Source organism: Hemiscyllium ocellatum, chromosome 42 (assembly GCF_020745735.1).
Source record: "Hemiscyllium ocellatum isolate sHemOce1 chromosome 42, sHemOce1.pat.X.cur, whole genome shotgun sequence".
Lineage (NCBI taxonomy): Eukaryota > Metazoa > Chordata > Chondrichthyes > Orectolobiformes > Hemiscylliidae > Hemiscyllium > Hemiscyllium ocellatum.
Genome location: NC_083442.1, coordinates 29,601,155 through 29,620,005, shown reverse-complemented (window position 1 = coordinate 29,620,005; position 18,851 = coordinate 29,601,155). Strand labels below are relative to the sequence as shown.

Here is an 18,851-nt window from a genome sequence, read left to right as displayed (position 1 = left end):
CATTTCAGCATCAGTCTCCCCTCAGTTGCTAATGTGAAGCCTCTACTCCTGGTGATAGTGTGGGTTAATCTGAACAGAGTCCTGTTTAATATTCTCACCTCAGCGAGGGGTCCCGCACTCCAAACGTCCCTCACCAATTTTAATTTCAAATCAGACAGGTTGTGAATGGGGAGGAAGAAAAATCAGCGAGAGACTTTCAATCTCTACTGTTCATGGTGAAAGCCTGAGGCCTGGAAACGTGAGACTTGCTGTTCTTTTAAAAAAAACCACCTCTTTTCATAACTAGGGAGTCCAGGATATGACAGTATTCCTTCATGGAATATCGTCACGGTTGACTAGGCCAGAATTAATATATCCTCAATTTCCTTCAATGCAAGTGAATTTAGAGGGAAGTTAAGAGTCAACCACATTGTTGTGGGTCAGGAGTTACATGTAGGTAAGGACACTGGTGAACCAGATATATTTAAAAAAGCCAATTGATGATAGTAGCGACTATGAGATGGAGAGTAATCTTATATTCAAGATTGTATCAACTTAATTTAAATTCCACTAGCTGCCTTGCTAGGATTTGAACCCATGACCCCAGTGTATTATCCTGGATCTCTGAATTACCAGTGCACCCATTGTCTTTGGAGATGGCATCTCTGGCAGTGCAGCAGTTCCTCAGTGCTGCACCAAGAAAGTCAGAAGCAATGAAGTTTAAAATCTTGCAACGCATGTCAAAACAGTAAAAAAAATTGCCCCACAACTGACAGAAGAAGTTGACCAAACATTTTCTTTTAAAACATCGAAATGACTGGATGCTTCTGTTTGCTTATCTGTCTCATTCGAAATGGGAAAGTTGACTCGAGAATCAAAGACATTTGCTATAAAGCACAAAACTAAGAGCTGAATGGAGTAAAGAGAGGTAAAACTTACAGACACCCCTGCGGCACACATATGATACAACTCAACAGGGATAGTGGGATCACAGGACGTTACACTACAGAACAAAACAAATAAATAGTGATAAGTACTCGTCACAGTTAAAGGAAAAATAAATTGAAATTAAGAACAGAGTCAAAATGAAAAACATACTCAGCAGGAGGGATGGTGGGATCCAAACGATCGTCAATGTACCAGTCCGAGTACTCCAGGAAATCGGGCTCATCAAGGTCCAAAGAATCATTCCTGAAATCCATTCTTTGCACTGTATCTCACTTGGTCAACAAGCCAATGCACAAGTTGTTCAGATCCTTAGTCGGTTGTTCTGTGGTGCCTTGCACGACTGATCTGGATTAATGACCAAAGCTGTCGAGTACAAAAGCTCCCCTTGACAAATGGTTCTCTCTCTCTCTCTCACTCTCTCTCTCTCTCTTGCCTTCTCTTACAAGTTATGCTTAACACCTCCAGGTCCAATTTCACACTGGGAACACACAGTTAAATAGCCGGTCAGCTTTATTGCCAAACCTATCTATTGCAGGATCAATGGTTTCATGTAGACACACAAAATGCTAAAATACACTCAACATGACCTGACTTGTGAATATAACAAGGAGGGTTTGTTCCATTTAAAGCAATTAGATTCAAAAGATTTTACAGTAAGGAGATACTTTAGAGAATGGCTTCCAAGTCCAGTAATCATATATTATGCCAAAATTACAATGATCACTAATGCAGAATTAACTTCATGGCAATAAAACCAAAACGCTGAAATATACTAGCTCAATTGTATTTGTAATGTTTATGACATCTGGCAAAATGACCCTGAGTCACTGACTGCCATATTTAGAGCCAGATTCACTCTCTGTTTAATGGAGGAAGTGGTCGATCAGAGTTTTGAGGTATTCAATTAGACGAGCAGGAGATTAAATTTGTGTCCTCGGATGTCATTATAATAAATGGAGAAGGAAACACAAGCCACTCCCACCAAGGGAAGAAAAAGGAAGAATTCCTAGCGATCAATCACCTTTCACATCTAGTCATGGCCAATCGAAGGCTGCCTCAACATATTGCGCAAGATGATTTTCAGGTTTGATCAGCAGAACCACCCATGTTCGGGAACATGCTGTGCATAATTTTCCAGACATGCTACTTCCTTTTTTGTAAGTGACAAAGCTTCACATTGGCTGTGCAGCACTACGGGATACCCCAATACCATGGAAGACCTTACATGAAACCAACTTTGTTCGTTAACGTTGGTACTTAACATTAACATTATACAGTACTTGGGTGATGTACAGGGCATGTCATGATGCAAGTGCAGAGTTGGTAACATGGCTCCAGGTTGCTAACTTGCCCATTAATTCAGCTATCGGTGTCAGTACAAGAAGAAGAAGAATACAAAATGAGGAAGTTTTTTAAAATTCTGAATAAATAGGTAAATGTCTGCAGAGTGGTGGAAATTTCCAGTTGTCTGTGATCTGGAATGACAGTAACACAAGGTGAGATTGAGGATTATTCTTTTTTTAAAAAAAAGACAATGGGACATCGCATTCAGAATTACTGCTTCTTTCAATTCATTCATGGGATGTGGGTGTCTCTGGCTAGATAATATTTATTGCCCATCCCTAATTGCCCAGAGGGCAGTTAAGAGTCAACCACATTGCTGTGGGTCAGGAGTCACATGTAGACGAAACCAGGTAAGGATGGAAGCTTCCATTCATAAAAAGACATTAGTGAATCAGTTGAGGTTTTTTGGATTGGATTAATCATTAGATTCTTTATTCCATTTTTTAAACAAAATTGAATTCAAATTCCACCATCTGCGGTGGCAGGATTCAAAGCCAGGTTCTCCAGAACATGACCTGGGTCTCCGGCTTAACAGTCCTGTGGTGATATCATTAGACCATCACTTCTCATCCTGATTTTTGGTAGAACATTAAATTGACTGTTCACAAGGGGAAAGAGAAGCTTCTACGAGTATTATTTTGAAGTCTTCAGATGAAATTATTTACTGGGTTCCACTGGGTTAATGCAGGAAGGATGCTTCTATTGGCTGGGGTACCTAGAACCAGAGGACATCATCTGGGAATAAGACAGAGGTGGTGGGAATCTTTTCACTCAGAATGTAGTGAATACTCCAGCCCAGGCAGAATTGGAGGCTCAGACATTGAGTATATTTACAACAGAGATTAATAGATTTTCAAAGAGATCTGGAGAGATGGAGATAGTGCAAATAAATGGTGTCAATGTAGGTCAACCGTGATGTGATTTATGACAGAACAGGCTCAGTGGGCCAAATGGCTTTCTCCTGGTCCGATGTTCCTATGATTTAACCATGAGGAATTAAAGATCAACAAATTTACACACCTTCCTAAATAAGAGCTACAACACAAGCCATTCAACTCAACTGACCAAGTCCAACAGTTGCCCTCCACATGAGACACCTTCCAGTCTCTCCCATCCTCCGATGTATTTCTCCCTCATGTACTTACCCAGCTGCCCAAGAGACTTGAGCACAGAAACCCCAGCTGCCATTCCAATGCAGTATGGAGGGATGAGGGTGAAATGGTCCCAAAAGGATTCATGATGGAACCTGAATTAAATTCCAGTAGACAGGATTGGACGGGGATACTGGGAGGATAGCTTTGGATGTCTTTTTTATCCAAAAATTTCAACAACATCAAAAGCAGATTAACCCATAGCTGTCACGTCTTGAAGATGACTTTAAAACATTTTGGCACAACTTGGGGGTCAACAAAGGTGCTGCATAAACAAAAGGCTTTGAAGACAAGCAAGAGCACTTTTTACACAAGATTCTGTTTCCTGAAGAACTCTGAAACAATAAATATCTTGTCACTGGAGATAAATGGCACAAGGTTGAGAGTTTGAAGAGGACATTCCAGAATCTTGTGTAAATATTTGTGTAAGAGTTGAATTACACACCCTCACTGAAAGGAGGGCAAACTGAGGGACAAACTCAATTACTTGCCTTGTGGAGAGAGAGAGAGAGAGATGGGTCAGTCAGTATCCTCTCCACAGACACAGGTTAGATTGTCCCTTTTCAAATGCAAACAACAAGTACTCTTGGGAAAGTTATTAAAACACAGATTGTGTCACCCATTAAGTTTTCATTACCACCATCTCTGATGATCAAAGAAGTTGGAGTGTATTTTCCTCTCTCTCTCTAAAGCATAACCCTAACAATTAGCAAAGGGTCACAGCCAAATGTTTGTTGTTCTGCCGTGTCAGCTGTAACTAATGGACTAATCATGCAGAACCTGGACGAGTCTGCACTGTAGGCAAGGTCATAAACCCACTGAACAGTCCCCACAATTCAGTTGTTCAATTCTTTTTCCCCCAAATCAACTGTTTTGGATGCGTTACGATGCATTGACTCTTGTCATGATTTAGTTCCATGCACCACAAGAGTTCACATTCTTTTTTTTAAAATATGTCCGCATCTCAACTTATTTCTCCTTATAACTCAAAATTGTAAGGCCTTCTTTCTCTATGCTGAAAATGTGTTGCTGGAAAAGTGCAGCAGGTCAGGCAGCATCCAAGGAACAGGAGATTTGATGTTTCGGGCTATAAGCCCTTCTTCAGGATTCCTGAAGAAGGGCTTATGCCCGAAACGTCAAATCTCCTGTTCCTTGGATGCTGCCTGACCTGCTGCACTTTTCCAGCCATACATTTTCAGCTCTGATCTCCGGCATCTGCAGACCTCACTTTCTCCTTCTTTCTGTATGTCCCTACTCCAGGGCTAGAAGCTCTACATCCAACTTCCAACCCAGGAGTCAACGATAAATAAAATATCTACAATACAGTTCACCAGACTGGTAATCGGCCTGGGGAATCCTTTGACCCCTTGGCTGAAAATGAGAAAGAGAGAAGATATGCTGTGAAAATAATTTGGAGAATGGAGTAGTTGCCACAGCTCCCTAGTTCAACGCTGGCCAAGAATTGAATTTGGGGATCACCGGTTCATGTAGCGTCGCACCAGAGTTTGAAGTTTCCAGAGCCCTGCTCCCCAAAACATTGCTCCCACATTCACTGTGACCCCATTGGAAGCTTTAAAATGGTCACAGCCACTCACCGGGAACTCAAAAGATAAGTCACATGGTGAGAGTGGGAATTAATGAAAGGGTGCGGGGGGGGGGGGGGCGCGGTGAAGCATTTTTGATGTGGAGTAGCTCTTATTAAAAAAAACTTAGAAACACACAGGTGTTTGGGACCCTGAAATTTCAGCTAATGTTCCCCTCCCACTGCAGTTACAAGAACCCTGTTCCAAAGCAGTGTTTTGCAATACAACCTAGTGACTGGAGCTGACTTCTCATGCTGCCATTCCATGAGGCCATTCTGGGACCTCACTCCCATGTGACAATCCTATCACCTTAAGAAGTTATTTTGCCCTGCTTTTTTTTGAAAGAGAGGTTGTAAGGCAGAAGTACGGAGTTGTCTCTAAGAAAGTAAACAATTTGGAGAGGCCTTGGGGGTGTTTTTGAAAGTTGGAATAATGGAAGCAGCCTTGGTGTAGTCGGCCTTTTCTAAGCAGAAGCCTTTAGGATCTCAGAGTTGGAAGCTTCAGTGAATAACTTCTGGCTGCTACTTCCACTGAATTTCTCAATGATTTTTTTCCCTCCTGGACTGGAGAACTGCATGTAAGAATCTGTGTCTGAATTTGTCTTTTTATCAAGGGCTGTGTTTATGGGATATTATTATATTGGAATAATTAATTAGTAATAGGTACTGCATCTATTATTACATTTTTTAATAGCTAAGTTATCCTAAATTGTTTTGTTTGTATTTTAAACTGTAATGCTTAAATAAATTGCTGAGGTAAAAAGTGTGGCGCTGGAAAAGCACAGCAATTCAGGCAGCATCTGAGGAGCAGGAGAGTCGGTATTTCAGGCATAAGCCCTTCATCAGTCCAATCAGGAAATAAATTGTCTTTTGCTTAACACTGAGTAGTTTGATCAGTTGCATTGCATTTGGAACATGGCACTTCACATCTACTTTTAAAATAAGAAAAGGTTAGAGCCTAGGCTACCTTCTTAAAATGTTGTGAAGGGGTTTGGTTTGGTTCATAACACTATGTACTCAACTTTGCCTCCTGTTGCTTACCATACTTAGTTATCAAAAACTTTATCAGATCACAGTTTTAAAGTGAAGTCATCCGGCAATAATTGGTATTTCCCGAAGAGAGTTCCCAGCTCCCATCTCACGGAGAGTGTGTTCCCAGTTCCAATCCATCCAAGTCTGGGGCTAATTTTTAGATATTCTCCAATTGTGGATGTTCCAACCAGAGGGAATGGTTTCTTGCAGCATACCTGATACTGTTCCCCTTCATAATTTAGAAATGCTGATCAAATTGCCCCTTAAGCTCTTAAATCCCAGGGAACATAATTAGTGTAATTATGTAATGGCCACAGACATGGATTCAACTCTAATCCCATGAAACTTCAGTATAAAGCATTTTGGGTGCTCAAAATCCAGGTTGAACTTACATTTCACCTGGACATTGTGTCAATTATACCTACTGATTCAGTAAGCAAGGGATTCACATCAATCAACAGTGACCCAACACTGCTTTCCATTTTATCAATATGCTCACAAACTTGTTAAAGTTCATGGACTGTGAATATAAGAACATAAATATCAGATGCTCAACAGCCATCTATTACTCATTTTCTACTCATTGGTCAGTCAGACACATCTGGTTTACCCATTAGCCACATGCAGCTAGTGTACTGCACAACACTAGCTTAAATCCTCTAAGTTAAAAAATCACACAACACCAGGTTATAGCCCAATAGATTTAATTGGAAGCACACTAGCTTTCGGAGCGACACTCTTTCATCAGGTGATAGTGGAGGGCTCAATCGTAACACAATTTATAACAAAAATTTACAGTGTGATGTAACTGAAATTATACATTGAAAAATTGATTGTCTATTAAGCCTTTCCCAGGAGCTAAAAAATTACGCCATGTTCTTCGTGACCTGCAACACATTATCAATGAGGATGAGCACCTCACCAAGCCTTCCCCACACCTCCAGAACTTGCCTTAAAACTACCGCCAAACCTCAAACAGATCATTGTTCGTAGCAAACTGCCCGGCTCTCAGGACAACTCCATACAACCCTGTCACAGTGGACGCTGCAAGACGTGTCAGATTGTGGACATAGATACCACTATTACACGTGGGGACACCTCCCACCTTGTACATGGCAGGTACTCATGTGACTTAGCCAACATTGTCTATCTTATACATTGCAGGCAAGGATGCCCGGAGGCATGGTACATTGGGGAAACCGAGCAAAGGCTCCGACAACGGATGAATGGGCACCGCACAACAATCAGACAGGAGAGTTTCCGCCCAGTTGGGGAACACTTCAGTGGTCCAGGACATTCAGCCTCGGACCTTTGGGTGACCATCCTCCAAGGTGGACTTCGGGACAGGCAGCAGAGAAAAGTGGCCGAGCAGAGGCTGATAGCTAAGTTCGGTACCCATAGGGAGGGCCTCAACCGGGACCTTGGGTTCATGTCACATTACAGTGACCACCATTGCACTACACACACACACACACACACACACACACACACACACACACACACACTCTCACATACACACGGACACAGGTACACACAGATGTGCACACAGCCACCCACACGCACCTTTATAGACACGCACATTCCCACACTCTCACTTGCACCCCCTCACAGACTTAAGACACTCTGCACTCACTACACACACACACACACACTTTCTCTCACTCACAACAACCCCCACCCCAGACAGACACACACACAGACAGACAAAGACCCACATGCACACATATATTTTGTGGGGTGAATTTGTACTTGCAAAGTTACATTGTACTTTGCTCAAAAACTGCATGAATTTATATAAAACTGTTATGTCACTTTTTAAGATTAGAATCAATCTAAACATCATGGCATAGACAGTGAACACAGGGGGCTAACATCTTCAACATATTGTCTAGCTATCACCATTGTTAACAGCTAACCCGAGAATGCAACTGTTAAAAAAAAGGTTTTGTGATTTACACATGAAAGAAGTGAAACTATCACTGTCTGTTAAGCCTTTCATCTGTTAGAATACAATCAACTTTTCAATGTATAACTTCAGTTACAACACACTGTAAATTTTTGCTATAAACTCTGTGTTACAATCGAGCCCGCCACTATCACTTGATGAAGGAGCATCGCACCGAAAGCTAGTGTGCTTCCAATTAAACCTGTTGGACTATAACCTGGCGTTGTGTGATTTTTAACTTTGTATAACCCAGTCCAACACCGGCATCTCCAAATCTTAAATCCTCCAGGTCATTATGGCTGCTGATGTCTCCTTCCAAGAGGCATCTGATTTATGCTGCTCCTTATCTGATCAGCCCAGTGTTACCACTCTCTCCTCGAGGTTAGAAGGTTCCAGTTCAAGGCTAGCTCCCCCTCACTCGACGACATTCCAATGCGTTCGGCTGCTGGGGTCAAACAGGGGTCACAACCCTAGACTGTGTGGCGAACAGTCACTAAGAAGAAACATTCTACAAATTGGCCAGGAGGGTGGACTTGCCACCCAATCGAGGGACAGTAAGCAGAATCTCAAATTGGAGGGTCATTAGGAAGCCCCCAAACAACACCCAGTTTAGAAGGAGCTGTATCCACCAAGTGAGAGAGACGGAGGGGGGAGGTGCCTCAATTCAGAGCAAGCTTTAAAGTGTTAAATGTCAGCAGCTGGGCTAACTTTCTCTGTCGCCTGAGAACCTGCCAACAATGCAGCCTGTGCTACAAATCTTGGTCTACACACATTTGTCATTATTTATGGAATCTTACCATTGGTACTGAAATAAGTGACAGAAGTCCAAAGTGATTCATTGTCTCTCAAATACTCCATTTACATATCAAGGATCTGACAAATGCAACTTGTGTATTTGTGGTCTCCTTGTTACAAGTGCACCATTAGTAGTTCAGAGAGGTTTAAAAGACTGATAACTGGAATGAGTTGGTTTGTTATGCAGATGCAGACTGGGCTTGTTTCCCTTGGAGTTGAGAACAATGAGGAGTGACTTGATTGGAGTATATCAGAAGTAGCTCAGTGGTTAGCGCTGCTGCCTCACAGTGCCAGGGACTAGAGTTCAATTCCAGCCTCGGGTGACTGCCTGTGTGGAACTTACACATTCTCTCTGTGTCTGTGTGGGCTTCCTCCAGGTGTCCCGGTTTCCTTCTATAGTCCAAAGCTGTGTGGCTTAGAGTGGACTGGCCATACCAAATTGCCCATAGTCTCCTGGGACATGCAGACTAGGTGGATAGGCCATAGGAAATCCAGGGGTAGAGGGTTTGGTCTAGATGAGATGACTTTCTGAGAGTCAGTGTGGATTCAATGCCTGCTTCCACACCGCAGAGATGCTATGACCTTCACAAAGTAGACGAGGAAGGGATATTTCCTTTCATAGTTGAGAATAGAAACGGGTGGCACTGCTTTAAAATTAGGCATTATCCCTTTGGTCAGAAGGAAGAGAATTGCCTGGTCTGAGCGACGTTGGAACCCTCTAGCTCAAAAGGTGGTGGTAGTGGTAGGGCTCATTGATTATTTCTCAAGTGGAGATAAAGGGGTTTTGGAAAGGAATCAAAGGTTATCGGGGGAAGTAAATGGCAATGTGGAATTTGTTACACAAACCGTCAGCCATGGGTCTTCCAACGGCAGAACTGGATAAAAGGGCTGAATAGCCAACCTCTGCTTCTCTGTTCAATATCAAATGATTTTCATTCACAGGGTGTGGGCATCTTTGGCCAGGCCAGCATTTATCACCCATCCCTAATTACCCAGAGGGCAGTTAAGAGTCAACCACATTGCTGTGGGTCTGGAATCACATGTAGGCTAGACTGGGTAAGGATGGCAGATTTCCTTTCCTAAAGGACATTGGTGAACCAGATGGGCTTTTCAAATAAAATTAAATATTCTGAATTATTTCTGTCTATTGATTCCAGACCCGCATTGATAATTGTTGTAAAAGGGATTAATTCAGATATGCAAATGAGGCACAGCATATATCATAACACTAAGCCAGCAACATCACATGCGGCAAAGTAATAAATAGTAAGATGTTTCTGAAGTAAAGATAATGTTGTGCTTCCCTCAAAAGTCTCTGAATATTCTTCAGCAATGTTAGTTGTAAGAGCTCCCAAGATTAAGCTAATATTCCCAACCTATTATTGTGGTTGACATAGCACCAGTACCCATGATTTTGTTATGACAAATTTTACTTATGCAACAACTTTATGGAAAAAAAATTCCCCAAATACTTTACATAATCAGACACAGTTGGACAATGAGTCACATAAAGACAAGGAGTTACCACAGGCTCGGTCAAAGACAGGTTTTAAGGAACTTCTTGAAAGAAAGAGACAGAAAAAGAGAGCGTCAGATTTAGAGAGGCAAGTCCAGAGCTCAGGGCTGTGGCAACTGAGTGAACAATGAAAATTAGAGATACTCATCCGCAGTGTTAAAGGGACATTCTGGACTTGCTGTTTTAGGTCAGTGTACTGAGAGTTTCACTCCAACAGCAATTGGTGCTAGCTACAATTTTGGTAGGAGTTGCTGGGTGAAATAAAAAGGGAAAATATTTACATTTTCCTCACAACACTGAGAAGTTGTTCTGTGGAGTAAACGTTTCGAAATAGTATTGGAATTTTAAATTACTTTATTAAATACAACAAACTTTTACACATTAGAAAGAAACTCTGCTAGCCACACTGTGTAATACAATTGCCACATAAAACAAGTTAAAAAATCACACAACACCAAGTTATAGTCCAACAGGTTTATTTGGAAGTACAAGTGTTCGGAGCACTCCGAAAGCTAGTGCTTCCAAATAAATCTGTTGGACTATAATCTGGGGTTGTGTGATTTTTTAAAAACTTGTCCACACCAGTCCAACACTGGCACCTCCACATCACTTAAAACAAAGCTGTCTTTAATGGTTCATTAAGAATTTCGAGAATGTCTCAGTGTTGGATCTTCCTGTTTACAATCTAACCGTTCTTTAATGGAATTATTTGGAGAACATATTTAAGATTTATCATAACTGCCCACACAACAGTTAGGAATGGGCAATAAATGCTGCTTTCCCTGATCTTTCATTTCAAGTCATGTAACCCTCACATGCAAGTGTTTTTTGAATGGTATTTAACTCTGTAATCATTAAGAGGCCAATCAGGAGTCAAGTCTCACCAATGAACACAATTTAAACTCTCTATGTAATACAGATTTTGTTTTACCTAAAGCAAAGTTACTTGCATTTCTATAGCAGCTTGTTCAGAAACTTCACAGTCAATCCAAGTTGAAATGTGGTTCCTGTTGTAAGGTAGAAATTGTAACCAGTTCACACCTAGAAAGCTCCCAAATCAGCATGATTTTCTGGATTCATATGTTGATTGAGAGACATGATTTAGAGATGCTAGTGTTGGACTTGGATGTACAAAGTTAAAAATCAGACAACAGCAGGTTGTAGTCCAACAGGTTTAATTGGAAGCACTAGCTATCGGAGCGTTGCTCCTTCATTAGGTGGTGAAGGAACAGTGCTCCAAAAGCTAGTGCTTCCAATTAAATCTGTTTGGACTATAACTTGTTGTGTGTGACTTTTTACTTTGAGAGTGGGCGAGAAGGCGACAAGGACGTCAGGGAGAATTCTTTGGTGCTATTTTAAAAACAGGCCATGGGATCCTTTTCATCGACCACACAAAGGGCTGCGGTCTAACATTTCGTCTGAAAGATAGCACATTTGGCAATTAAACAAATTCTCAGTATGGTACAGGAAGTGTCAGCCCAGATTTATGGTCAATTCTCTGGAGTAGGATGTGAAACTCCAACCTTTTAATTCAGAGGAAAGAGGGGACGCTACTGACTGCTTTCAGTGATAAATAGTTGCTAACAGTTTATAAACCAGGATGGCTGTCCCCCTGTTCATAATGTGCAGTGTAACTGGAGCCAGAAATCAAATAAAGACTTTGTAGGTCAGTCGCTCACAGATAGTAGTCAATTAATAACTACATTTTAAATTTTGGCAGCACAGTTATTTTTTTTGAAAATGTTGCATGATAAATGTTGCAAGCACAGGACACAGATGGATGGTTGCCAAGGTGATAGGACACATAAATCACATGACACTGAGTACTGAGCAAACTTTTTGGTCTCTGTACCACACAAAGACTCAGAAGCACTAGAAAAAATGCAAAAAAAAAGCCTTAAGTCATAGGATAAAAAATAGTCCATTGTGCCCATCAAATCTACTCTGCTATGCAGAGAGATCATGGCAGATCTAATAATCCTCGACTCCACTTTCCTGATTTGTCTCCCTAATCCTCGATTCCCTCACTCATTAAAATCTGTCCATTTCTAAATGATCAGTATTGAGAGATTACAATAATCAGAAAGACTCAACAAATCTCTCTTGTACAAAGATTGTGATCGAATAGACTCTACATCAGATCAAGATTCAATAACTTAGAAACATTCAAAATATAGGAACAGGAGTACACCATTCAGCTGCTCAGTAAGATCATTGTTAGTCTGTGGCCCAACTCTAAATGCCTGCTTTGGGCCCATATTCCATAATAACTTTGATCAATATAAAAAAAGTCTCAGATTTAAATTTGACAAAAGTGGGTACTGCAGTTTAGAGTCAAGATTAGAGTAATGCTGGAAAAGCACAGCAGGTCAGGCAGCATCCAAGGAGCAGGAAAATCGACGTTTCAGGCAAGGGCAGATTTAAATTTAACAATTGAAACACCATCAGCAGGCATTTGAGGGAGTTCCAAATCTTCACTACTCTCTGCACGTTGAACTGCTTTCTAACATCTCTGCAGAATGAGATTATGCCTGAGTTTATCCAGGTTTTACCAGTGGAATAACAATACCATTAGATATCTCAACCTGAAAGAAAGTAAAAGCTCGGGGCCATGAATATAAGGTCATTGCTAATCCTACATGCTACTCAGATGACAAAAAAACAGATGACAAGGAATATGCAAAGCAAATAACATAGGCCCATTTAAGCAGAAACTAGATAAAACACACATGGGAGAATGGAATTGAGGAAGAACATACGAATTGGAGCAGGAGTGGGGCATTAGCATCTCAATCCTGCTCTGCCATTCAATAAGATCATTGCTTACCTGATTTAGCCTTAAGTCCACAAACCCTCTTACAACCCCACCCCTCCAATAATCCTCATTCCTTCACTAGCTTGGTTTAAACTATGAAAGACTTTAATCTAAACTATTACCTTTTTCTTTATTTTGCTCCTATTCTATGATGTAATGCTTAACGTTTTGACTTTTGTTTCTTACTACTTTATACCTACACTTCTTTAGTGTCTAGGTACCTAAGATGGCACCATGCGTAGCGTGATTATACACTTTTCACTGTACCCCTGTACATGAGTACATGTGACAACCAAATCAAAAGTCTAATCTTTGGCTCCATTGGTAATCGATCGGCCTCTGCCTCAAAAATACTGGCACAGCTTTGACTGGCTGAATGGCCTGAGTAGGTTCTTACATTAGAAATGAAAGATTGTATTGTAAGCCAGACACTAGAAGCCTTCAGAAAGGAATGGATGTGAATCAAGCAAAGAACTGGAGTGTCAGAGGGTGAATAGTCAAGGTCTTTTCCACAGAGTAGAGGAGTCCAAAGCCAGAGGGCATAGGGTTACGGTGAGTGGAAAGGATTAAAAGGGACTTAGGGGGCAACCTTTTCATCAGGGGTGGTGCATGTATGGGACAAGCTGCCACAGGAAGTGGTGGAGGCTGGTACAATTACAACATTTCACAGGGGCAGCACGATGGCTCAGTGGTTAGCACCGCTGTCTCACAGCAGCAGGGTCCCAGGTTTGATTCCAGCCTTGGGTAACTGTCTGTATGGAATTTGCACATTTTCCCCATGTCTCCGTGGGTTTCCTCCGGGTGCTCCGGTTTCCTCCCACAATCTAAAGATATGCAGGTCAGGTGAACCGGCCATGCTAAATTGTCCGTAGTGTTAGGTGCATCATTCAGAGGGAAATGGGACTGGGTGGGTTACTCTTCGGAGGGTCGGTGTGGACATGTTGGGCCGAAGGGCCTGTTTCCACACTGTAGGGAATCTCTAATCTAAAGGCATCTTGATGTGTATATGAATAGGAAAGGTTTAGAGGGATATGGGCAAATGGGACTAGATTAATTTAGTATATCTGGTTAGCATGGACCGAAGGATCTGTTTTCGTGCTGGACAGCTCTATGACTCTACCGAGAATGCTGGACCTCTGGAGGGACTCAGCAGGTCCAGCAGCACCTGTGGAGAGAGCGAGAGTTAACGTTTCAGAAAAGAGAGGGTCATGAGGACTCTAAACGTTAACTCTGCTTTCTCTCTCCACAGATTGCTGCCAGACCTGCAGAGTTTCTCCATCACTTGGATGTTCTGAAGTCAGAACACAAATAGTTTTGCACCCCATTTCCCAGATAATGCTTCATTATCATTCCCTCCCTACACCCATCACAACACACACCGAGCTGGGACGAACCTCCCAGCCTGTTCAGCAAAACTCAGTCCAGGGTTTTAAACGCAGGATTACAAAGGAGTGAGTCAATCTGGCAGGGATTTCTTTTTGGGGGCGGGGGCGGGAGAAGAAAACCAGAAAATTAGACCGAAGGATATCTTCGGCCCATTTCAATTCAGACTTCCAACATTTTTTTTTCTGCTTCTGTTTCCAACTCTTACAAGGGGCTCTTTAAAGTTTGGATTGAACAAAACCTCTAGTTTTTTCATACTGTGAAACACGGGGAGATTTAGTTATTGAAAGCCAATGAGAAACAGGGGGAAAATTAACAGGTTTTTGTTTTTGTGTGTTGGGGTGGAACTGAATGAAGAAAATACAAGTTTATCCACTTTCTGTAAACAACTTAATTACGACCAGATTAGCTTCCACACTAACACAAAGTTGAATGATATGATACAAGCTGCTAACTGCACTATTTTTTTTTAAAAACACACACAGTAACGTTTCTACTTACCTCTTCCCATTACCACAGCACAGAGACACCAGATTCTCTTCCAAAAGCGTCTCTTTGGGATACTGAAGTCCCTAACCTCCCGAGCGGCTGAGACTTAAAGGTAAAGTCCAACCACTGCCACCACCCTCCGCGTTACATAACCCATTCCAGGAGGAGGGGCGCTTTAAGAGGATGTGCCCCATTGCCCAGGTATACTGGCTATGGCGGTGGATCAAGGTGCACTGTTGTTTCAGTGGTCGGGCTGGAGCATTCCAGAACACCCACAGGCAAACCTTCCCGTGGCGCTGGTATCTTGTGCGTTTTGTTTGTGAAAGGGGAAGACTTTAAACAAAAGTAGTTTTCCAGCTACTGTATTTTCTTTGAAAATCTTAGCTAAGTTTTTTGTTAGGGGGGAAAAAAGGACACGTTTGTGTCTTGTTCTCATCAGGATAATTCGCAAGAAATAACAGAGTTAAGGAAAAGTAAGCTTTAGAGTCATAGAGATGTGGGGGGCGGGGGAGAGTGAGAGATAAATTGGGGTGGGGCTGGGGCACAGGAAAGTAGAATGGCCATAGATGGATGGAGGTGAGAAATGATTGTGATAGGTCATTGGGAATGGATAGGTCCCCTATTTATCTCTCAGCCCCTGTCTCCCTCCACATTCCTGATGAAGGGCTTTTGTCCAAAGTATCGATTTTCCTGCTCCTTGGATGCTGCCTGACCTGCTGTGCTTTTCCAGCACCACTCTAATCTTGACTCTATTCTCCATCACCTGCAGTCCTCGTTTTCGCCTCCCGTGGGCGGCACGGTGGCACAGTGGTTAGCACTGCTGCCTCACAGCGCCTGAGACCCGGGTTCAATTCCCGACTCAGGCGACTGACTGTGTGGAGTTTGCATGTTCTCCCCGTGTCTGCGTGGGTTTCCTCCGGGTGCTCCGGTTTCCTCCCACAGTCCAAAGATGTGCGGGTCAGGTGAATTGGCCATGCTAAATTGCCTATAGTGTTAGGTAAGGGGTAAATGGGTGGGTTGCGCTTCAGCGGGTCGGTGTGGACTTGTTGGGCCGAAGGGCCTGTTTCCACACTGTAAGTAATCTAATCTAAACCCTTCCTATCCTATGCCCATCCAAATCCCTTTGAACCATTGTACTTGTACCAGCCTCCACCACTCCCCCCAGCAGCTCATTCCATTCACACACCACCCTCTGCTTGAAACAGTTGCTTTTTAGGTCCCTTTTAAATCTTTCCCCTTTCACCTTCAACTTTTGCCCTCCTGTTTTGGACTCACCCACCCCAGGGAAAGGATGTTGGTTATTTACCCTATCCATGCCCTTCATGTTTTTATAAGGCCACCCCTCAGCCTCTAACCCTCCAGGGAAAACAGCCCCAGCCTAATCAGTCTCTTCCCTATAGCTCAAACCCTTCAACCCTGGCAATATCCTTGTAAATCTTTTCTGAACTCTTTCAAGTTTCACAACATTCTTCCTCTTGGAAGAGACCAGAATTACACACAATATTGCAAAAGTGGCCTAACCAATGTCCTGTACAGCACAACATGACCTATAAGCAATGCACTGACTAATAAAGGAAAGCATACCAGACATCATCTTCACTGTCCTATCTACATGAAACTCCACTTTCAAGGAACTATGAACCTGCAAGGATTGTGGGAGGAAACCAGAGCACCCAGAGGAAACCCATAGAGACATGGGAGAATGTGCAAACTCCATACAGACAGTTACCTAAGGCTGGAATCAAACCTGGGACCCTGCTGCTGTGAGACAGCGGTGCTAACCACTGAGCCATTGTGTTGCCCCTTTGAAATGTTGTAATTGTACCAGCCTCCACCACTTCCTGTGGCAGCTTGTCCCATACATGCACCACCCCTGATGAAAAGGTTGCCTCCTAAGTCCCTTAGATAGTGTCAAGGAACTTCAGTATCCCAAAGAGATGCTTTTGAAAGAGAGTCTGGTGTCTCTGTGCTCTTGTAATGGGCAGAGGTAAGTAGAAACATTACTGTGTGTATTATCTTTGCTTAAAAAAGGGTCTCTTTGTTCGGCAACACTCCCCACGGCCTTCCCGTTAAGTGTATAAGTCCTGCCCTGATTTGCCTTTTTAAAATGCGGCACTTCACATTTATCTAAATTCAACTCCACCTGCCAGTCCTCAGCCCATCAGATCAAGATCCTATTGTACTCTGAGATAACCTTTTTAAGACCGCAAGAGAAAGGGACAGGAGCAGGCCTCTTAAACCCATTCCACCATTCAGTTGGACCATTGGCAGATCCAACACATATCCAAATTCCCATAACATTGATTCCCCACGTGAATCATCTATCTCAGCTTCATATCCTGTGTGGGTAATGCCCGCGCACCCCCTAATAATTTATATCAGAAACAGAAAATGCTGGAGAAACTCAGCAGGTCTGGTAGCATCTGTGGAGAGAGAAACAGGTTAATGTTTTGTGTCCACTGTGACCCTTCATCAGAAGGATATTTGATAATTCGTTCTTGTCAGACACAGAATGAAAGGTTACCAGGGAATATGGATTTCAAAGCACAAATCCATCATTTACAGGAGGTCCCAAAGCAGAAAGCGCTGGAGAAACTCAGCAGGACTGGCAGCATCTGTGGAGAGAAAGCAGAGTTAAGAAGGGTCATGACCTGAAACATTAACTCTGATTTCTCTCCACAGATGCTGTCCTTCCTGCTGAGCTTTTCCAGCAAATTCTGTTCCTGTTTCTGAATTTCAGCATCCACAGGTCTTTCAGGTTTTATTTATTTACAGGGAGGTGATGGGATAATGGTACCGTCTCTGGTCAAGTAATCCCAAACCTCAGGATAATGTTCTGGTGATATCGGTTCAAATCTTGAGATCTTAGATGGTGAAATTTGAATTCAATAAAATCCAAAAATAAAAAGCCAGCCTAATGGTAACCACTGTTGTTATAAAAACCCACCTGGTTCACGAATTACATTGACAGAAGGAAATGCTGGTTTACCAGGTCAGGCCAACATGTGAGTCCACACCCACAGCTATGTGGTTGACACATAACAATTAGCGATAGGTGATAAACATCGTCCTGGTCAGCAATACCCATGTCCCATATCGGAATATGTTTAAAAAACTGATTGAATGGTAGAGTAGGCTGTTATTCTGTATGTTTGTATGAGAGGAGAGTGGATAGCTGATTCCTTTTGGCTGGTGGTGAAAAGACAGTTAATGTTTTGCATTGTTTTTCTCGCACACTCTCACCTCCCATCCTGCATACGCTTACACACAGACCCCACACACAAACCCCCCCCCACACTCACGTCTCACATACATAGAACATAGAACAGTACAGCACCAGAACAGGCCCTTTAGCCCGCGATGTTGTGTCGAGGTTTAATCCTAATGTGAAACATAGTAATTTAACCTACGCACCCCTCAACTCACTGCTATCTCATATGCATGCCAAGCAGTCGCTAAAATGGCCCCAATGACTCTGCTTCCACCACCATCACTGGCAACACATTCCATGCATTCACAACTCTCTGCGTAAAGAACCTACCTCTGATGTCTCCTTTATACCTTCCTCTTAATATCTTAAAACTATGACCCCTCATACCAGTCAATCCTGCTCTGGGGAAAAGTCTCTGGCTATTGACTCTATGCCACTCATTATTTTATATACCTCAATCAGGTCTCCTCTCTTCCTCCTTCTCTCCAGAGAGAAAAGTCCAAGGTTACTCGACCTTTCTTTATAAGGCAAGCCCTCCAATCCAGGCAGCATCCTGGTAAACCTTTGCACCCTCTCCAAAGCCTCTGTATCTTTCCTATAGTAGGACGACCAGAACTGGACACAATATTCCAAGTGTGGCCTCACCAGGGACTTGTAGAGC

General features: G+C 42.6%; 1 protein-coding gene across 1 annotated transcript in view; it reads right to left on the bottom strand.

Annotated features, from left to right (window-relative positions):
* stra6 (signaling receptor and transporter of retinol STRA6) overlaps positions 1 to 15,073 on the bottom strand; it is a 53,170-nt gene extending 38,097 nt beyond the window's left edge. Inside the window, exons 1-3 of the mRNA XM_060853858.1 lie at positions 14,992 to 15,073; positions 1,078 to 1,290; positions 919 to 982 (exon numbers count right to left, since the gene is read on the bottom strand). Coding sequence (XP_060709841.1) covers positions 919 to 982; positions 1,078 to 1,181 — 168 coding nt within the window. The 5' untranslated portion in view covers positions 1,182 to 1,290; positions 14,992 to 15,073. The remainder of the gene's footprint in view (positions 1 to 918; positions 983 to 1,077; positions 1,291 to 14,991) is intronic.
* Between the last annotated feature and the right edge of the window lie 3,778 nt (positions 15,074 to 18,851).